A 23,392-nucleotide genomic window follows, 5' to 3' on the forward strand; every position below is an offset into this window, starting at 1 on the left:
TTCAAAATTGATCAAATAGCTCTGCATTTGGATCCTATAATAGAGAAAATATCTGTTCTTGAAGGGCAGTAATGTGTAAATGAAACTAACATGGGAAATATTTTAATTGGAGATTATCGTGAGGATTAGTCTAGAATTTATTTGTAGGGAAATGAAGAAATTCGTATATATGGCCAAATCTTTAACACTCTCTCATCTAACTCCACACAGCAGAGATCCTACATTCAAAAAAATTCCTTTAAATATCATAATTTGCAAGATGACTCCACTCAGAGATCCACGGTGGCTCAGCATGCATTAATTTCCATGAAAAAGAAGGCAGATTTCACCATAGCTCCTGGAAAACTCCTCAATGACCATTCATCTGTTAATCAACACATTAGAGGTAAATCATATCCAAAATGCTGTGGCCTTAGACAATACAATGGAACTCACACTCACATTAAAGAGAAACTCCATGCATGTCATCTGTGCGGAAAAGCTTTCAGTCACCATTCCCATCTTCAGCAACATGAGTCAACTCACACTGGAGAGAAACTCTATGAATGTCATCTATGTGGGAAAGCCTTTAGTCAAAGTTCTTATCTGCGAGTACATGAGAAAGCTCACACTGGAGAGAAACCCCATGAATGTCATCTGTGTGGCAAAGCTTTCCGTCAGACTTCTCAACTTCGAATACATGAAAGAGCTCACACTGGAGAGAAACCCTATGAATGCCATCTTTGTGGAAAAGCCTTCAGTCAAATTGCTCATCTTCAAAGGCATGAGAGGGGTCACACTGGAGAGAAACCCCATGAATGTCATCTATGTGGAAAAGCTTTCAGTCGGCATTCCCATCTCCAACGACATAAGGCAACTCATGCTGGAGAGAAACCTCACATATGTCGTCTGTGTGGGAAAGCCTACAGTCGAATTTCTTATCTTCGAGACCATGAGACAACTCACACTGGAGAAAAACCCTATGAATGCCATACGTGTGGTGAAACTTTCAGTCAAAGGTATCATCTTATAACACATAAAAGAACTCACACTGGTGAGAAACCCTATGAATGCCGTTTTTGTGGGAAAATCTTAGGTTACAGGTCTTCTCTTCAAAGACATGAGAGAGTTCACACTGGAGAGAAACCCTATGAATGTAATCTATGTGGGAAAGGCTTCAGTCAAAGTTCTTATCTTCGAAAACATGAGATAATTCATACTGGAGAAAAATCCCATAAATGTCATCTATGCGGTAAAGCTTTCTTTGAACATTCCCAACTTCGACAACATGCGATAACTCACACGAATGAAAAACCCTATAGATGTAATTTCTGTGGGAAAGCCTTCAAACACAGATCTACTCATCGATACCATGAGAGAACTCACACTAGAGAGAAACCGCACGAATGTCATCTATGTGGGAAAGCGTTCAGTACAAAGTGTAGTCTTCAAAGACATGAGAGAACTCACTGGAGAAAAACTCCTTAAATGTAATCTATGTGGGAAAGCCTTCACTGGAAGTTATAGTCTTTGAATACATGCAAGAACTCACACTGGAGATAAACCCTATGAATGTCATCTATGTGGGAAAGCCTTCATTAAAATTCTAGTCTTTGAAGATGTGAGAGAACTCACACTGGAGAAAAATCCCATGAATGTTACCTATGTGAGAAAGCCTTCAGGCTTCTTATCTTTGAATATTTGAGAGAACTCATACTATAGAGAAACCACATTCATGTCATCTATGAGGAAAAGATTTCAGATGACATTCCCATCTTCAACAAGACGAGAAAACTCATATTGGATAGCAACCCTATGAATGTCATCTCTATAGGAAAGCTGTCACTCATAGTTCTGCCCTCAGGCAAATGAGAGAATACATGCTCAACTGAAACTATAGGAATATTATCTATATGGCAGAAATTTAATTTTTCGAACCTTAGACAACATGAGAGAACGCAGACTGGAGAGAATTTCTATGAATTTAATCAATGTGAGAAAGCCATCAGTCATTATTCTGGCCTTAGCTGAAATGAGAGACATCAAGCTATAAAGGTTTTGGATATGGAAGGGACTCCATCCATAGATTTTACTTTAAACCTCCCCCAGAGTGCACACATACTGAAGAAACACTATTGTAATCAGTATCAAATTTCTTGTAGTCATCCATACTACTTCAGGTAATTTAAGAAAAGTCATACATTAGAGAATCCATGTGCATTTATCTAGTAAAGATCATAGTAGAATGATGATATACCACATGAGAGAACTCACAGTATAAATGTAATGTAAGTTGATAATCCTCACCTGTCTCTCTAACTGATAAAGCAAACCAGAGCGATCACTTTGAATTATTCTGTATCTGAATTGAATAAGGTAGTACCTTAATTGGTGATCTAACCTTAAAATAAAGTGAGTGAATCTCATTTTAACATTTAAATAAAGGGAATACAGCGCTGGATCTATATTCACTGTACAATATCATTCAGACAAACACATGCCTTCATATGCTGGAGGAAACTCAGTCTAGGAATAACCACAAAACATGAAAGGATAGGGAAAATCCTTGGGGATTTCCAGAAAAATGTATTTTGGAGAATATATTCAATGGAAAATCATTTATTAGGAGATTGGGGAGCTTGTGTGAATCAGCTGTTGTATTTCTGTAAGTGATTGTATATGATGCATTTGGGCAAAGGATTAGATATCTGTGGGCTGTTATGGACATCAGTTTGGGAAATGTAAGCTTGGGGATAGGAGAATGTGCAAACTCTGATTTGTGAATTTTTTAGGGTAAATGAATATGATTCTGTGTTTGAGTTCAATGGGTCAGTTTATGTGCATTTCTTTTGATCAGTGATTAAATATCAGAAGGGTAAGAACATACAACTTATTTTTTAAGTATATTTTTATTTAATTTTAAAAGATACGTAACAGAATACTACTTTAAAAAATATAGGAGGTCCCCATATGCCACCCTCCCCCAAACCCCCACTTTTCCCACATCACTGCTTTTATTAGTGTGGTACATTCATTGCATTTGATGAATACATTTTGGGGCACTGCTACACAGCATGGATTATAGTTTGCACTGTAGTTTATATTCTCCCCTAGTCCATTCACTGGGTTATGGCAGGATATATAATGTTCTGCGGTATCATTCAGGACAGCTCCAAGTCCCAAAACTGCCCCCATAACACACTTCTCCCTGCCTTCCACAACTCCCATGGCCACTGTCTCCACATCAGTGATATAGTTTCTTCCATTGCTAGACTCGTAATAATTCTATAATAGAATACCTGTAAGTCCACTCTAATCTATATTTTATTCTTCCATCCTGAGGACACTGAGGTATTGATGCCCTCTCCACCTCTCAATTGAGAGGGGGCTTCAATCCCACATGATTAGTGGATGGGACTTTTGTGCCCATAGCTGTAGACTCTTTTTCCTTGGTATGGTGGTTCATCGTCTCCTCCCTGTTGGCTCACCTGTGTAAGTCTAAAGAACTGGAGAGTGAGTGGGTGCTGCAACACCGCTGAGGCTCAAGACCCAGCTGGCACATGGACAGCCCAGAGATTCAAGTCTCCTGGGCATACACCAACCCCAGCACCAACCATGGTTTCAACAAAAAGAACAGAAGAGGGAGGTGTAGAGAAGTCACATCTGTGTCCAACTCTCACACATAGGAGCACAAATTCCAAAGTAGGGCCCACTGGCAAGGCAGTGAACTCCAGAGCCATCTGCCATGACTGTAGGGCCTGGGTGTCTTCAGAACCCTTAGCACCATTACCTGGGATTGAATCTACTTTGGCTCTCTTATATCCTGCTGAGATGTGCGTAGGTGCGACCCCTCTGAGGACCTCCTGACTCAGTTGAAGTCTCTTAGCCCTATAAGCTCATTTGTCTTTACCATTTCCCCCTTTTATTCAAGGACTTTTCCTAGTTTCATCACCATTCAGAACTTGGTTGTAATCCCTCAGTGCTAAGGAGGCTCATCCCTGGCTAAGGGGAAGGTAATACATTTATATGCTGAATTTGGCTTAGAAAGTGGCCACATTTGAGCAACATGGATGACCTCAGGAGGTAACTCTTAGGCATGCTGTAACACTAGGCCAAGTGTTTCCATATAAAAATATAGGAAAAATCCAGCAGGGATTTAGGGATTTGAATGACAACACAAAATGCATAGCCATATGCATTGTAGGCATCCCAGAAGGAGAAGAGGAGAGAAAGGAGACAGAAGGGTGTTGGAGGAAGTAATGGCTGAAAGCTTCCCAACCCTATTGAGAGATGGATATACATGTCTAGGAAACAGTGCACCCCAAACAGTATAAATCCCAACAGACCTACTCGAAGACACATACTTGTCAAATTATCCAAATTTTGTTTCTGACTGAGAGGAAACAATACTTATCAGTGACAAGAATTGTTATCAGTGAGCAGGAGGGTCCTGTACACAGTACTTCTATGAACCAAGTAGAGGTCCACATCTTTCCCATTTCCCATTGCTAATGGCACAGTAGGGAGTACCAGCCAGAACTCACAGAAAGAATCCTCATTTTTGTCTTTGATAATCAAACAGATAATAAATTTAAAAATCTACACTGTCTTTAGTCAATGCCATTATGATGGTTCACATTTGGCAATCCTGCCCTTGACATTATTTATTGATGTTAAAATCCAGTGCAGAAATGAATGTCTCATGATGATTGAGATTGTTATGGGGGGAAGGAGTGAGGGGAGGAGGGTTGGGGGTATATGGGGACCTCATATTTTTTTAATGTAACATTAAAAAATAAAGACAAAAAAAATCCAGTGCAGTCCTCTATGAAAATGTTGTAGGTATGTTCATACATAATTTTAAGAATGCTTTCCTACTAAAATAGGACCTACTAGAAGTATATCTTTTCTCACTACTGCACCTTTTTGTAATATTGAGAGACAGAATGCAATACTATAAATAGGAGAATAAGAAGATATATACTCATCAGGATTTGGAGTTGTCCTGGGGGTGCTTCAGGGACAGATGCTGGACATTGTGTGTCCTGCCGTGACTCACTGGGTGGGATGGGGGAGAGTGTAGACTACAATGTAGACCACTCTCCATGTGGTGCAGCAGTGCTCTAAAATGTATTCACCAGGTGCAGTGAATGTGCCATGATGATGAAAGAGGTGGTTGATGTGTGAGGAGTGGGGTAGGGGGAGTGGGGAGTATATGGGGACCTCATATTTTTTGAATGTATCATTTAAAAGAAAGAAGGGAAAAAAAGATGTACTCTATAAAGAAGAATAAGAAGATATCTTCTCATCATTTCTGTTATATATATAGTGCCATTTGGCTTAAGTTTGGTAGATCCATCAGTGAGCCAGCACTGAGCATCAGGGGTCTTCAGGATGCCTTTCATCAAGTATTACAATAGGATCTTCCTTGATGGGTGCTGTGAGAGTGTGAAGGTTTTTCTTGATCCCAGAAAAGATCATCTTTTTGAGATTAATCCATTCCTGTGGGTTTGGGACCTTTGAATATATTGGATTCAGTTAGTGTGGCCATTGATTCCAGTACTTCCATGAGGCATCCCCTGGGAAGATCTTGGCCCCCTTGGCGTTGTGCATTATAAATAGAGAATTGAAAACAGGGTACATGCAGAAATAGCTCAGAGTCTGAGTAACGCCAAGAACCTGGAATCAACAGAGCACAGAGTTATAGAAAGAGGACAGTAAGAGGCTAAAAGAGACAAGGGCCTGAGGAGAGGAGAGATGCAGGCCATATGCGTGCTTACCCATAGCTGAACTTAGAGAGAATGTAAGCCTGGAATCAGAGGCTACCCAGACCAGTAGAGCTTCTATTTTATCTTGCCAAATGGGAGGAATCAAGGTTCATCAGCAGCCTGACCTTCAGTAAGACATCATTTCTAATGCTGGTTTGATATGGACATTTTCACAGCCTCAGAAGTATAAGATTTTAAACTATTAATTTCAGATTTTTAGAGCCAATACATTTCTTGTGAATTGCCTTAGCATCACGTGTCAAAGTAAAACATGCAACTGTGCCACCCAGTCATGCAAATGTGCCATTTCCTGGTGTCCTTGGCAATCATGGTACTCAATTTATTCTGTCTTTGGGCACTGCCTTTGGAAGTTCTCTAATTATACAACACCCAGTATTATAATGGAGATTCCTAGCCTAAGGAGGACCTGAGAGCTCTTTATAATCCTTTCTATTTAATAAAGCTCTGATAGCACACCAGAAGTTGATTTTTGAAGGAGTAGTGCTGTGATGTGTCTGGGAAATTTGTGGCCCCAAAATCAATGACTCTTTTCTGAATAGCCTGATACAGAGGTGTCAAAAGGTACGTAAATGTGGAATATGTTGGCACCAATAAGTGTATAGCTTAAACACCTGCTGGGCTTCCTTTTTGGAGTTGAGTTACTTTAGGGACAGTAATTTCTCTTGTATTGTGTCAGGGGTCCAGTGCTGAACTCTGATTTGTACCTAAGAAAGTGTCTTCTGAGCTGGGCCTTGTATCTTGTTGGAATTTATGGCCCAACCAAATTTTGAGGCCCAGTTAGCAAAACATGCAGTCGTTGGCAATTTCTTCATCACACAAGGCCCACTAACATTTTCTCAATATGATGGAACTCTTAGAGTCACTTGGGCATAGGTAGCTTGCTCAAATCCTGACCCACCCTTTGGGGACATGTGATGGTTAAACTATTGTGTTAATTTGGCTAGGTATTTTTGCCCAATTGTTTGGTCAAGCAAGCACTGGGCTAACTAATATAAGGACATTTATGGACTTTAGTCACCATTGACTTTATTACAGTGGTAAATCATAGATAGTTGACTACAATTAACATCAATCAGGGAGATTGCAATCAGCAATGAGTGATGTTTAACCCAATCAGTTACATGCCTTAAAAGGGGAAGTGATTCCAGCATTGAGAGAATTTCCCAGCTTTGGACAGCCAACGTCTCCCAGAACTCGTCAAGGACCTTCACTGGACTTGGAGCCCCTGGTTGTAGCCTGCCTGTGGAACCTGGACTTGTGCAACCCCACGGCTGTGGGAGAGATCCTGATAAAATCTCTTGCTATGGACAGGTATCTCTTGTTGATTCTGTTCCCTGGAGAACCCTGACTGAATCAGGGCCTATAGTGGGCAAATATAAATACTCATGTGGCACAAGCCTGAAGACCTTAAAATAGGCCTTGACATTGAAAAGTAACTCGATCTATGTCTCCTTGGATTTGGATGACAAAAAAAGACATTCGCCAGGTCAATTGCATAACAAACACCAGTGGAGGACATTTTGTCTTCATTTGAGTCACAAAGTCTGGAACCAGGGGTCCCAAAGGGAGAACTTCTGTATTAAGCACAATAATCTATAATTAGCCACTGTGCTCCACTCATCTTTTCTACTGGCCATACCAGGTTATTTTAGGCAGAGATCATGGAGTGGACGACAGCTGCAGATGGGAGTTCTTTATATGAGTTCTGTAATGTCCTTTTCTCCACAGGAAGTCTGTATCACCAATGATGGACAACGCAAGGTTGTGGGAGCACTGTGGGTGCAGGGCCTATTTCTTTCCCCCAACTATTGGTCAGAATTATTTAGAATGAGGGAGCATATGCTTATAGTCACCATTAGGATGGACAATGTTGTAAGATATCAATTGTGATAATGTATTTCCTAGTGGGAAATATCACAGCACATGTGACCAGAGGCCAGAGGGCCCTACCCACAGGGTAGCAGTAATCTTCCACCCCCATACCCTTGTAAAATGCCCAAAACCTCACAGTGCCTCCCTTCTTCCTGTAAAGATAGTGACCTGGGTGCCTGTATCCAAAAGTGCTGTAAAGCTTGTTTCATGTGCCTTAATAGTACATGCACTGGGGCATATAGGCTAGAGTCCCTGTGGGATGACTGGGACTCTTGGCCCTAACTTGGGCTATTTTCAATTTGATCATATTTTGTCAAAGAGTTCTCTCCCAGGGTTCAAACTCAGTCAGAACTGAAGGTAGAAGCAGGACATCTCCAATTTTCTCTCCCTTCTCTGTCTATGTACAGGGATTGACAGGAAGATTGTTCCTATTGAGCCAATGACCCTAATTCTAGTTGATATTTTTCCCACAGTTCTCCATTGGAGATCACAGCTATGGTGACAAGATGGTTCTGCTCCTCACCCCAGGGATTCCCTGGGAAGCACTAATGAACAGGTCTATCATGCCTCCCCCTGCACCACACTAAGAGTGTGGCCACTGACATAATTGAAAAAGAAGCTAGGCTGGTAGGCAGTGGGCTCCTTTTGCTCTAGTAGCTACAAGAGCATTGGTTTGTAGTTGAAGGTCCCAAGAAATGACTTCTACTGTCTCATACTGCACATCTCAGGACTTGCTGGGGTAACAGGCATGATCCTACTACCCATGAATCTCGCCTCTTTTTCAATTACCTCAGTGCCCACACTCTTAGTGTGGAGCAGGAAGGGCATGATAGACCTGTTCATTAGTGCTTCTGAGGGGTATATCTGGGGTGCAGACCAGAACTATCTTGACACTCACTCAGGAGGGTACTTTCTAATAAAATCAGTGTCCAATCACAAACTGATAATCTGGTGAGGGTCTAAATCCCTCAACAGAGGTTGAATATCCAGGACCTAAACCGAGTTTTCTGTTCACAATAACAGCTTCCTACTCACTACTCCATGTACTGGTTTGCATTCAGGTGGAGGACACCCAGAATGGTATTTGCTGATGCGACTCCCTAAAGGATTCAGTTAAATGGAGACTACAGCTGCACAGAGACTTCCTTCCCACCCCCTGCTTTCTCCCTTAACTGCAACTGTCTAAGAGGTTGTTGGAGGAATGGCATAGATGCAAAACAGCCAATGCTTCTCCATTCAGTCTCTTTGATAAGGGCTTAGTATTACCATTGTTGTAGTTATGACAGTAAGAGGGAAGATCCTCTTCAGGCTTCTCTCCATGCCTATCTTTTGTATCCCATATCTGCTCTGTAAACCTTGTAATTTCACTTTTGCCTCTGGATCTCCATTTTCATTTCTAATAATCTGCTGAATAATGACCAGCCTATCAGTAATCACAAATAAGTCTGTGTGCCCTGGTCGAAGGTCTGCTTAGTTCCAGAATGAGAAGAGTCATAAGAAGTCATGACTCAGGAGAGTTTACACCCGGTAGTGGAAATTCCATCCTCATTGGTTTCAGCATTGTCCAGCCAGCTAACTTCCTGGAATTTATGAAGGGATTCTCAAAGTCCAATTTATTGCCACCCTTCCTCCAAAGGATGTAGAGAGCATGCCCTAGTTCCCCACCTAAAGGTCATTGCCTTTACCCAGGCTAGTAAGGCATATTTAAACTTATGTGTAGCCCTCAAAGACACCAGGACCTTTTTGTCCAAGATGCTCCTGTATGAAAGGAATGCAAGAGTCATGAAAATAATAGACAAAAAACCAACCCACTTTACTTCATATTTTCCCATGCACTCTGTGGAGCAAGTTGCTTTCCAGTGCATCACCAAACACAGAGTCAGGCACAGTAACATTTAGTAAATGAACTCTTTATTATCTGCACAGCACAAAGGGTCCAAAAGAGCCAGGGAAAAATTCCATCATAGCCCATCTTGCAGGGAGGCCAACTGTTTGGTCCAGTGTAGGTTTATGGGTACTTAAGAGCTGGAGATGACCTCTAGGTATTTCCTTGTTTCTTCAGCACATTACATTCTCCAGTGCATCTTCTGTAGGCACCAGTTACTGTATATTAGACTACTTTGTTATGTCCTGCAATAGTTTTGTTGACTACAGTAACATTAAATATGGGTGGGTACAAAAGAAACAATTCTCAGGATCAAGCTACACCATTTTATTGAAGTATTCATTGGGAACTTCTCCCAGAGATATCCTGGTAAAATTTAGGGTTTCACTACAGGAAGCATTTCTCCTCCAAGGTTGGGGCACTCTGTATGGGGAGATCTTTGTCTCCAAATGACATCTCCTATGGCAAGTCAAGTCTAACCTGCTTATCTATAGAAAGAGGTTTCCTTGAGACCCTAGTTTGTAAAATCAATAGGCCAATGTGGGCCATCAATTTGACAGTTTGGCTTGAAAGGCTTGCAGTGATGATGAAATGCTGACAACTGAAAGTTGCTTAGGTTTGTGGCTCCAGAAAAGTCTGTATCATTGGTGCCAGTGGGTGAGGGTGTTGCCCATCACTGTGAGATAGCCTGGGAAGAGAAAGAGAAAATGTCATTTAACACATCTCCCCTTAACTTCTGGGAGTCAAGATACTCTTGCCTAATAATTTGAGGAGAGGATTGGCAAGTTATCGTCACCCAGGCTGTCAGTCAAAACTCTGGAATTACAATTTGCCAGGGACCCATTACCTCTGTTTAATGCATACCTTCCAGCTTAACCATCTAATTAGAGGGTAGAGGGGGGCATCATATCCTGAACAAATTTCATAGAGTCAATGACGTTTCCACCTGTACTGAAACACCAGAAGTTCCATATGCAACCAGAGGAACAAAGTGTGGTGGCATTATCTTGCTGCTTCAAATGTAGCAATGGCATGCCACAGGAGGGAGGCACCAACATCAACTCCAGGTTTGAATCGGGAGGTCGTTGCAGTAACTACTGCCTACATCACAAATTGTCCCCCGGGATTGTGTTCTCAATTGGGTACACTGAGATTAGGATTCTTTTCCAATGGTGTAGCCTAATCAGACAAGTGCCTGCACCTCCAACACCTCAGAGCTCTGTATTTGCCACATATGTTGCAGTGCCATGGTTCTCTTCCACCAGAACGCAGTGTTCAAATGTCCAAATAACTTTAAATACATGGGCCCCAGCCAATAAATTGTTTTTCCTGAAGAACTTTGTGGAGGTGTTCCTTGAGTCATCTCTTCCAATGTTTTACCACTTCAGTTACTTTAAGGTCATAAGGAACGTTTCAGCCCATATCAGGCAATGGGAGCATCTGCTTTGTTGGGGATCATGTGCTGTAAATGAGATACATTTATCTGACTGGAGTCTTGTGTTTGAGATCACATAGCCTAGCTGTTTCTCCAACAGTGGTCCTGGCATTCATAAGATGCACATGAATTGGTGTCTCATATCTGGAATATGTGTCTAAAGTGCTGAGACACCATTGGAACCCATGACTGATGTGAAGTCCAATGTGGTCAAATTGCCACTCTCATGCAGAGCCTAAGCCCCAATTGGTATGGCCCAACACACCATGCTGTATGGCCTGGGCTTACTGTCAGGAATAACATGAATGCTTTGTGTCTCTACCCTAGGCATCTTCTAGAGCGAGTCCTCATATTTTGGCCCATTCTTGCATTTGTGTTGGACTTTTGTGTCCTGTTCTTTGGTGGATCCAGCAATCATGGTAACTTTGATATATGGATGTTCAACATGGATATTCAAATCATGTTGTGTTCTTTCTCCTTTTCTCATATTTAAAAAGCAGTTTAACAGACATATTTACGTAAAATAAAATCCATCAAACAGATACAATCAAAGATGTTGCTATCGTACCTTTTCCCTTATAATAAATTTTATAGAAAACTTTTAGGTTGCATAATAGTTACATAGAATATATAGTTGAATCCCATATACCCCACCACCACACACTCCCACCACACATCTTACAACATTGTGGTATATTTGTTACATTTGATGCGCAAACTTTGACAAATTGCTAATATGTAAGGTCTATAGTTTACAGTTAACACTTTTGATTGTGCAGTTTGATAGGATTTTTTAAAAGATTTATTTTGTTTATTTCTCTCCCCTTTCCCCCCACCCCAGTTATCTGTTCTCTGTGCCCATTTGCTGCGTGTTCTTCTTTTTGTCCGCTTCTGTTGTTGTCCGCGGCATGGGAATCTATGTTTCTTTTTGTTGCGTCATCTATTGTGTCAGCTCTCCGTGTGTGCGGCACCATTCTTGGGCAGGCTGCACTTTCTTTCATGCTGGGCAGCTCTCCTTACGAGGCGCACTCTTTGTGCATGGGGCTCCCCTACATGGGGGACACCCTGCATGGCAGGGCACTCCTTGTGTGCATCAGCACTGTGCGTGGGCCAGCTCCACACGGGTCAAGGGGGCCCAGGGTTTGAACCGCAGACCTCCCATGTGGTAGATGGATGCCCTATCCACTGGGCCAAGTCCACTTCCCAGTTTTATAGGATTTGGCAAAATATATCATGCCCTGCATCCATCACTGCAATATCATGAACAATACCAATGCCCTAAAAAGGTCCTATATGCAAATTATTCTTTCCTCCCCCTCCATACAGTACCTCAGATCACTGCTGTCCTTATATTAATGTTATAAGTTCTTACATTATAACAATGATAGTCTATTTTGGTCCATGGTTATACCCCTCTCTAAAATTTGTTCATTTCTAAAACTTAAGGATTTGAGGATGGTGATTTCCACTCTTCCTTAGATGAGAGGGGTGTTATATCTTACGAGGCAGATGAAAGGAACTGTTTGGTTTGCAGTTCTAGATACTCTTTTTGGGCAGTTTTGAAGATTATCCATCATCCTGATTTTATTAGTTGATATGGGTGAGTTTAATAGACTGGAGGGTAGCTATTGGCTGCAAATTTGGTGAGATTCATGGCTCAAATGGCATGTGAACAGACTGATGATTTAAGTTTCTGGGATATATATTTAATGGATATATACTACATATATATTATATATATACAATACTGCTAATTGTAGGTTATAAGAGGGGTAGAAAAGTCATGCATAGGGTAGTTATAAAGGAGTCTAACCCTGTTACACTGGGGAAATAGATTATCATAAGGCCCACCCATGGGATGTTGATTTTATGGGGCTGTGTACCTTGCCTATAGTATCGGTATCTCTTGAGCCCTTGGAAACACCCCTGTTTTGGTTTTGCTTATTGTGGCATTTAGTGAGATCTATCCGAGCTGTGCATATGTGTTAATTCTCAAATGCCCTCCTAACATACTTTGAACCCTCTTAGCTATAGAAACTCTTTATATTTAATGATTTCCCCTTTTGGTCAAGGTCTTTTTCCAAATGCATCATTGATTGGTGTTTAGTATTAATCCGTTGTTGCCAGGGAGGCTCATGCCCAGGAGTCATAACTCATGTCACAGGAAAGGTAATGAGTTAATTTTCTGAGTTTAACTTAGAGAGAGACCACATTTGAGTAACAAGGTTTTGAGCAAGTAACTCTTAGGTAATAATTATTATTAGGCTAAGTTTCAATTTTCCAAGAACAAAGTCTTTAGGTACAATTAAATATTATAGGCTTGCTGTATTAGTTCATTTTCCTTTTCTTAAGCACTGCATATGTAGTCTAGAGATTCTTGCCATCTAATTGAGAACATATCAGAACTCTCCAGGATGGAAGTTCAATATACTGTTGGTTATCGTGTAGGTCTCCACCACTGAGATCAAACTCTATGACACCTTGAACACATTCATATTCCATGGAGACATGCCCCAGGTGTGCCCATCCCTACACATTCCCTCATCACTGATACTCTGCATTGGTTACTGTCCCCTGCCATAAATACCATAAAACAACTGCACAACTGTAATCTCCGTCACAGTTTGCATTCTCCCCAGAGTTCACCTCTTCCTTCTTCCAGCCCTCCTTCCAGCTCCATGGATGGACCAACTCAACCCTCAACCCCACTCACTTTCAAACTCCAGCACCATCAACCCTACTCACACCAGTGCACCTCAATATCTGCCATTCACTGCCAAACTGCCACCCTCTACCTTATAAAAGGTTCTGCCAAAAATGTGTATCAGCTGACTACTTTCTGCTCCCTTTCTATCTCCTGGTAATCTATCTTCCACACTTTACCTCACTTAATCTGCTCAACATCTTTAGTTTATATCAGTGAGATCATGCAGTATTTATCTTTTAGTGACTGCCTTACTTCACTTAACATAAGGTCTTCAAGGTACACCCATTTTGTCCCATGTGTCAATAGCTCATTCCTTCTCACAGTTGTGTAATACTCCATTTAACATACACCGTTTGTTAGCCACTCACCCATTAATAGACACCTGGGTTGCTTCCAAATTTTAACAATTGTGAGTAATGCCACAATGATCATGTATGTGCATATATGTGTTTTTGAGTCCTTGTTTCAATTCTTCTGGGTGTATTCATAGTAGTGGAAGTGCCGAATCATGGAAATTCAGTACTTAGCTTTCTGAGGAACCAAGAAACTGTCTTCTAATGTGGCTGCACCTTTCTCCATTCCCAACAGAAGTGGATGAATATTCCTATTCCTCCATATCCTCTGCAACACTTGTTTTTTATTTTTATTTTATTTTAAATTTATTTTTGAGGTACCAGGGTCTGAACCCAGGACCTCATACATGGGCATCAGGTGCTCAACCACTGAGTTATATCCACTCCCAAATGAGATTTGGTTTTCTCATTTGTAAGTTTTTTATGAGGTACTGGAGATTAAACCTGGTACCTCATACATGGGAAGCAGGTGCTCAAATGTTTGAACTACATTTGCTTCCCTATAGTTTGTTTTTAATAACAGCCAGTCTGGGAACCAGATGTGGCTCAACTGAAAGGGCAGACACCTGCCATATGGAAGGTCCAAGGGTTCGATACCCAGGGCTTCCTGACCTGTGTGTTAAACTGGCCCATGCACGTGCTGCCGTGCACAAGTAGTGCTGTGCCATTCAGGGGCACCCCTGTGTAGGGGTGCCCCATGTGCAAGGAGCGCACCCCACAAGGAGAGCTGACCTGCATGGAAAAAGCACAGCCCACTCAGGAGTGTCACTGCTCACATGGAGAACTGATACAGCAAGATAACACACACACACACAAAACAGACCATTTCCCAGTGCCACATGACAATGCAAGCAGACACAGAAGAACACACAGTGAATGGACACAGATAGTAGACAATGGGGGTCAGGGAAGGGGAGAGAAATTTAAAAAAATAGCAGTCAGTCAAATTTTTAAAAGGTGGTATCTCATTTTAGTTTTGATTTGCATGTCACTAATAGCAATATTGAGAAAATTTTCATGTGCTTTCAGGCATTCTAATTCTTCTTTGGAAAAGTGTTCAACTCTCTTATCCACAGTAAAAATGAACTGGCTTTTTATTATTGAGATGTTAAAATTGTATATGTATCCTGGATGTTAGACCCTTATTAAATGATTTATTCCCAGATATTTTCTTTTATTGAGTAGGCTGCCTTTTCACCTTCTTGATGAACTCCTTCATAGACCAAAAGTTTGAAATTTTGATAAGGCCCTATTTATCTATTTTATCAGTTAGCTCTAGCTGTTCAGGTTTATGTTGGAACTCTCACCTCATTTCCATTGATCACTTTGTCTATTCTTGTACCAAATCCATGCATTTTTTACTACTGTCACTTTGTAGTGTGATTTAAAGTCAGACAGAGCTCTGTCACTTTCCCTAATGGAACAGCAACAATCCTCTGAGTGCAATGGCTAAGATCAATAAGGAAGGATGGTCCAACAATGAGCCCTTGATGCTAATGACTATGCTTGTGGGCCTGTGGGCCTGAAATAAGAATTAGGCCTAGAGCTGCAGGATGCCTGAGAGTTACCTCCTGAGAGCCTCCATGTTGCTCAAATGTGGCCAGTCTCAAAGCCAAACTCAGCACGTAAATGCATTGCCTTCCCTTCGTGGGACATGACTCCTGGGGATGAGCCTCCCTGGCACCGAGGGATTACTACCAAGTACCAGCTGATGATGTGGCTGGAGAATGAACTTGAATAAAAGGGTCAGCTCTGACCAGCAGAGTATCTCAGCCTACATGTAATATCAGGAGTTAAAAGTCCTTTTTGACCCTGAATAAAAGGGGGAAATGGGAAGGACAAATGAGTTGATATGGCTATGAGTCTCCAAAAAAGAGCTGGGAGGCCATCAGAGGGGTCACCCTTACGCACACCTCAGCAGAGTCCCAGAGACAGCTAAAGTAGATACAACCCCAGGCATTGGTTCTTCTGAGGGCTACAGAGACCCACAGGTTCTATGGTCATGGCAGATGGAGTTCAGTGCCATGTCAGTTGGCCCTACTTTGGAGTTTGTGTTCCTGACTGTGATGGAGTAGGACTCAGGTGTGATCTTTGTTCACAAGCCTCTCCTGTCACTTTTACCGGACCTGTGGTTGGTGTTGGGGTTTGGTGTATACTCAGGGGACCTGAATCTCTGGACTGTCCATGTGATAGCCAGGCCCTGAACCTCAACAGACTTGCAACTCTACCCTCTGGTTTATTGCACTTACCCCAGCTAGCTAACAGGGAGGTGAAGAAGGTCAACCACCACACAAGGGAGCCAAGAGTGCCTACAACTGCAAACAGGAGAATTGCATCCATCATCTAAGTGGAATCAAAGCACCTTCTTGATACAGAGGTGGAGTGGACATAACCATCCCAGGGTCCACAGAATGGAGGATTAGAGTGTAGATTAGAGTGGACTTACTGGTACTCTATTCTGAAAGTAATGTGATTAGTAATGGAAGTAAATGTAGCACTGAGATGGAGAAAGTGGCCATGGTAGCTGCTGAGGGTGGGAATGAGAAGAAGAGATGTGATGTAGGGGCATTTTCAGGTCTTGGATTTGTCCTGGGTGGTACTGCAGGGACAATTTCTGGACATTGTATGTCCTCCCATGGCCCACTGGGTGGACTGGGGGAGAGCGTAAACTGTAGTGTGGACCATTGACCATGTGGTGCAGCAGTGCTCAGAGACATATTCACCAAGTGCAGTGAGTGTCCCATGATGATGGAGGAGGTTGTGGTTATGGGAGGAGTGGGGTGAGGGGAGTGGGGGGTATATGGGGACCTCATTTTTTTTAATGTAACATTAAAAATAAATTAATTAATTAATTAAAAAATAAAGTCAGACAGCATGTTACCTTCTATTTTGTTTTTCATTTTCAAGAGATTTTAGGCTATTCAGGGCCCCAATCCCTTCCAAATAACTTGGATAATTGGCTTTTTTATTTCTGTAAAAAATGATGGTGGGAGTTTTATTGCAATTATATTGAATCTGTAAATCGGTTTCAGCAGAATAGACATCGTAATTATATTTAGCCATCCAAACCATGAACATGGAATATTCTTTGATTTATTTAGATCCTCTTTGATTTCCTTTAGTAATGCTAAAGTACATTTATTTTAGCAATGTAGTTATTATTGTGTACAAGTCCTTTACATCCTCAGTTAAGCTCATTCCTATGTATTTGATTATTTTAGATGTTATTGTAAGTGGAATTTTTTTTATTGATTTCCTCCTCATATTGCTCAGTATTAGTATACAGAAACACTACTGGTTTTTGTGTTTTGATCTTGTATATCCTCAACTTGACTGAGTTCATTTGTCAGCACTACAAGCTTTGGTGTAGATTTTTGAAAGGTTTTTTTCTATACAATTCTGACATCTGCAAATAGCGAACATTGTATTTCTTTCTTTCTAATTTGGGTGTCTTTTATTTCCTTTTCTTGACTAATTGCTCAAGAAGTATCTCTAATAGAGTGTTAAATAAGAATGGTGACAGTGGACATCTTATCTTGTCCTGGATCTTAAAGGGGAAAAGTTTTAGCATTTCACCATTGAGTATTATGTTAGTGGTGGGTATTTCGTACATGCCCTTTTTTCATGTTGAGGTATGTTCCTTCTATTCCTACCTTTTGAATTTTTTTATTCAAGAAAGGATGCTGCATTTTTTTTTCTAAATGCCTTTTCAACATCAATATAGATGGTCATGTCAGTTTTCCCCTTCCTTCTGCTAATGTAGTATATTGCATTGGTTGATTTTCTTATATTAAACCATTCTGTGCATACCTGGGATAAAACCAACTTGATTATGGTATATAATTTTTTGAAGTCTTGTTGGGTTCAATTAGTAAGTATTCTGTTGAGAATTTTTGCATCTAAGTCCATTCAAGAGATTAGTCTCTAGTTTTCCTGTGGCATCTTAATGTGGCTTTGGTATTACAATGAGGTTTGCATCATAGAATGAAGTAGGTGATTTTCCCTCCTCTTCAATTTTTTGGGGAACATTTTGAGCGTGATTGATATTAGTTCTTTCTGGAATAATTGGTAGAACTCACCTGTGAAAGCAATTGTCCTGTGCTTTGAGAGGGAGGTTTTTGATGAATAATTCAATCTCACTATTTGTGATTGTTCTGTTGAATTCTTACATTTCTTCTTTCATCAGTTTAAGTAGCTACAAATTTATCTATTTCATTTAAATTGTCCACTCTGTGTTAAGTTTTTCAAAGTATCCTCTTATGATACTTTTTATTTTTCTAGGGTCACTGGTGATATCCCCTCTCTAACTTATGATTTTATTTATTTGCATCTTTTCTCTTTTTTCTGTTAGTCTGCCTAAGGCCTTGTCAATCTTATAAAACTTCTCAAAGAACCAACTCTTGGTTTTGTTACTTTTTCTAAGGATTTTTATTCTCAATTCTTTTAATTCTACTCTAATCTTGTTTATTTTTTTTCCTTGTGCTTGGTTTGTGATTAGTTTCTTTTTCTTTTTCTAGTTCTTCCAGATGTTCATTTAGGTGCTTGAGTTTAGCTCTTTGTTCTTTTTTAAAATAAGCACTGATAGTTTTATATGTTGTGTACTCATTTTCACTCACTTTGAGCTTGTTACTTATTTCTCTTGCAATTTCTTCTTTACCCTACTGATTATTTGATTAATCTACCTGTATTTATGAATTTTCTCTTTTTCCACCTCTTATTAATTTTAACGTCTTCTTTATCAGAGAAAGTGTGTTGTATAATTTTAATATTTTTAAATTTATTGATACTTGACTTGTGTCCCAAATACAATGTAATCTGGAGAAGAATCAATAAGCACTTGAGAAGAATGTACATCCTACTGTTTTTGTTTGTATTGTTCTATAAATGTCTTTTAGGTCTGTTTCATTTACAATATTGTCTAATCTGTCTGAATTCTTATTGATCCTTCCCCTTAGTTGTTCTAGCAAACCCTGAGAGTGATATGTTGATGTCTCCAACTATTATTATAGAGACATCTATTTCTCCCTTCAGTTTTTGATAGTATGTATTTCATGTATTTGGGGCACCTAAGTTAGTTTCATATTATATATTATTGTTATTTCTTCTAGTAAATAATCCCTTTTGTTGATATTTAGTGAACTTATTCATTTTTATATTAGTTTTACTTTTAAAATACATTTCATCCATTATTAATATTACTACTCCAGATCTTTTTTATTACTATTTGCATGGAATATCTTTTACCAAACTTTTGCTTTCAGTCTGATTGTGCCCTTGCATCTGAGGTGATTCATTTTTAGAGAACACATAGATGGTTCATTTTTTGGGGGGCAGGGGGGCTTGTCTGTTTTTATTTTTGTTTGTTTTTGTTTGTTTGTTTTCTTTTCTTTCCTTCTTTATCTCCCTGCCATGATTTTTTTCTTTTTTTGTTTTTATTTATTTTTTAATGTTATATTAAAAAAATATGAGGTCCCCATATTCCCCCCACCCCCTTCACCCTACTCCTCCCCCCATAACAACAACCTCCTCCATCATCATGAGACATTCATTGCATTTGGTGAATACATCTCTGAGCACCGCTGTACCTTGTGGTCAATGGTCCACATCATAGCCCACACTCTCCCACAGTCCACCCAGTGGGCCATGGGAGGACATACAGTGTCCAGTAACTGTCTCTGCAGTACCACCCAGAACAACTCCAAGTCCCGAAAACACCCCCACATACATCTCTTCCTCCCACTCCCTATCCCAAGCAGCCACCATGGCCGCTCTCTCCACACCAATGCCATTTTTTCTTCAAATACTAATCATAATAGTTCATGAATAGAATATCAGTAAGTCCACTCTAATCTATACTCTATTCCTCCATCTTGTGGCCCTTAGAATGGTTGTGTCCATGCCACATCTATATCACAAGGGGGCTTAGATTCCACATGAATGCTGATGCAATTCTCCTGCTTTCAGTTGTAGGCACTCTTGGCTCCCTGGTGTGGTGGTTGACCTTCACCTCCTTGTTAACTGAGTAGGGTAAGTCCAATAAACCAGAGTGTAGGAGTTGCAAGTCTGTTGAGGCTCAGGGCCTGGCTATCACATGGAGAGTCCAGAGATTCATGTCCCCTGGGTATACATTAAAGCCCAGCACCAACTACAGTTCCGGTAAAAGTAACAGGAGAGGCTTGTGAACAAAGATCACATCTGAGTCCAGCTCAGATGTTCATTTTTTATCCGTTCTATCAGTCTATGTCTTTTTCTTGAAGAGTTCAATCCATTAAAATTCAGTGTTACTTTTTTAAAGGCATTAGTTATTTTGTACATTTTATCCATTGGCTTTCTGTAGTCATATCTTACTATTGTCTTCCTTTTCACCCTTTCAGTTTCTCTTAGTTAAAATCTTCATTCATACACTTTTCTCCAGGCCTCTCATCCTTGTCTTTTCCTTTCAGACTGTAACATAGCCTTTAATGTCCCTTGTAGGTCTGTTTTCTTTGTAATAAACTCTTTCAGTTTTTGTTTGTCTATGATGACTTTAACTCTTCACCTTTTCTGAAAGACAGTTTGTCGGATAAAGAAATCTTGCCTGGTAGTTGTTCTCTTTCAGTAACTTGAATATATCATATCCTGTTTTCTTAACTCAATATTTTCTGATGAGAGATCAGTACTTAACCTTACCAAGCCTCCTGTGTATGTGATACATTGCTTTTTTCTTGCTATTCTCAGAAGCCTCTCATTATTTCTGGCATTTGACAGTATGAACAGTAGATGTTTCAGAGTAGGTCTATTCAGATTTTTTCTGTTTGGAGTACATGGTCCTTCTTGATTATTGCTATTCATGTCTTTCATAAGTGTCAGAAAATTTTTAGTCAGTATTTCCTCATATATTCTTTCTGCCCCGTTTCCATTCTCTTGTCCATCTGGGTCACCTATAGCACATACCTTTGTGTATTTCATGTCATCATTCAGTCCCTGAGACCCTGTTCCATTTTTTCCATTCTCTTTGTGTCCTTTTGTTTCAAGTTCAGATGTTCTGTCCTCACTTTCACAGATTTGTTCTCCTGCCATGTCAAATATTTTTTCATATGTCTCTAATGGATTTTTGTCATGTAATTTTGTCTTTCATTCACATAAGCTCTGTTACTTTTTTATCAGGCTTTCAAAAGTTTTCTTTGTGATCACACAGTGTGATCTTAATATCCTTTCTCTCTTTAGTCTTATTTTCCTTCATCTCCAATTGATTGGGATTTATGTTAACATCATTGATTAGTTTTCTTAAACCTTGTGTCTCTTCTGGATCCATTGCTTGTTCCTTTGGTTATGCCATATCTTCCCATTTCTTACTGTGGCTTATTACCTTTTGTTGATATCAAGGCATTTGATTGTGTTGGCGATTTTACTCTGTTGATCAATTTCTCTCTTTTGTGTGGTGGTTTTATCTCACAGTTCTTCTTTGATGTTTTGTTCATTTTCTTTTTCTAAAACTTTAAGATAGCCCAGTTTAAATCATCAAAACAGAGGCAGGGAGCCACTAATGGGGCATAGAAGAGATCCACATTGCCTGGGAAAGGAGAGCTAAGCCTTGTCTTCTTTACTTTCCTACCTGACCAGCAGATGGCACTCTTCAGCCAACATTACCATGGAGATGAATCCTTCACTATACTCTGAATAGCTCTCCTGAACCAGTGATGAAAATCCAAGCTATATTCGTCCTAATTGCCTAAGAGAAACTACACTCAATCCTCAGCCACACCCTTAAACTTCCCAGGGAGGCATATGTCCTTTCCCCTTTCTATTGGTCACAGGTTTTACCAAGGCTGTGTTCCCCAATTATGGAGGGTAGGTGGAACTCCCAGCTTGGGGCAGCAACTCAGTATTCTTTTTGTCTGTCTCTCTGTCCTCAGTACATCCTAGACAGCGAATGTGGCACTCTCCTGGTATACAGTTCCCTAAAGTGGGTTTTTTGGATGACTTCTAAGCTTTCCCCCCTATTTTGTAAGAGAGCTATACCCTGCCTGAGCTACTCTGATTCCATATTCCTTACCATCTCTCCCTCATTTTAGAAGGACAATTTTGCTGGATAGAGGGTTCTTGACTAGCATTTTTTCTCTTTCAGTACCTTAAATCTATCAAACCACTGTTTTTGTGTGTGTGTGTTTTTTTTTTTTTTTTTGCCTTCATGATTTCTGCTGAGAAACTGGTATTTAATTTTATTGAGTGTCCCTTTTATGTGATGAATTGCTTTTCTCTTGCTGCTTTCAAAATTCACTCTTTGGCTTTGGCATTATCATTCTTATTAGTATGTTTTGGAGCTGGCCTATTAGGATTTATTCTGTTTAGAGTATGCTGGCCTTCTTGGACATATCTATTTATGTTTCCATAAGAATTGGGAAATTTGGGGCTATTATTTTCTCAAAGATTCTTTCTGATCCTTTTCCTTTCTCTCCATTTGGAAAACCCATGACACCTTTGTTTGTGCACTTTGTGCTATCACTCTTTTCCCTGATAACCATTCTCAATTTTTTGCTCTGTCCTCTAGATTGCTGATTCTTTCCTCATTCTATTCAAGTCTGATGTTTTATACCTTTAGTGTACTTTTTTATCTTATACTTCTATTTCTTATGCAGCTTAGAGAAAGATATGCATATCTTTCTATCCTTTCATTTTGATGAAAAATAGTGATCAAGGTAAGAATGGTATACATTTTGCTCCATTAATATAGACCATGTCCATGCAGGCAAAACAACAACACAAAACAAAAACAACTGATAATACTGTCGTGAATACACAGTATGATAATCTGAAAAAAATTCCCATTAATATGCATTTACTGCCTGCTTCCCATTACTATGTGTGTGTCATTTAAAAATGTTTATTTTTCTGATCCCTCAGAATAGCAATATTTAATTTACTTACTAAAGGCAAGACCTTAGCTCCTAAAAATAACTAAAATGCAGGATAGGAATTTATAAATTCTGGACAAATGATTAATAATTTCTATTTCTTAAATCTTACAACCAACACTAAGTACCAGCTGTCTGCTTGTCCTTAGAAAGTAAAGATGTTCATATCTTTTCAGGGTAAGAGTAAATTTCCCGTATTATAAAGGGTTTTTTTTTTATATATGGTGTATTTTTAATCTTATCTATTTTGCCTTTCATTTCAATTCATTCTCTTCATTTAATGCATTCTTTCAAATTCTTCTTTATGCACACTCATTGTCTTATTTAGCTCTTTGGCCATATTTTCCTACATCTTCTTGAATCGTTTTAGGAGATTCACTGGAACATGTTTGAATAGTTGTTCTGAATTGTGTCTCTTCCAGATTTTTCATTTGTTCATTGACTGGTCCATATCTTGATGTTTCTTACTATGGGTTGC

The 23,392-nt window shown here is 39.9% G+C and overlaps 1 protein-coding gene across 7 annotated transcripts in view; it reads left to right on the plus strand.

Annotated features, from left to right (window-relative positions):
* LOC101440592 (zinc finger protein 596-like) overlaps positions 1–10,862 on the plus strand; it is a 73,112-nt gene extending 62,250 nt beyond the window's left edge. For 6 of the 7 annotated variants that reach the window (XM_071208421.1, XM_071208420.1, XM_071208422.1 and 3 more), the window contains one exon: positions 211–10,862. In XM_071208421.1, the coding sequence (XP_071064522.1) occupies positions 211–1,467 (1,257 nt within the window). In that variant the 3' untranslated portion in view covers positions 1,468–10,862. The remainder of the gene's footprint in view (positions 1–210) is intronic. The other variant, XM_071208427.1, reaches the window with a different exon arrangement.
* Positions 10,863–23,392: the final 12,530 nt, after the last annotated feature.

This window comes from Dasypus novemcinctus, chromosome 16, assembly GCF_030445035.2.
Source record: "Dasypus novemcinctus isolate mDasNov1 chromosome 16, mDasNov1.1.hap2, whole genome shotgun sequence".
Lineage (NCBI taxonomy): Eukaryota > Metazoa > Chordata > Mammalia > Cingulata > Dasypodidae > Dasypus > Dasypus novemcinctus.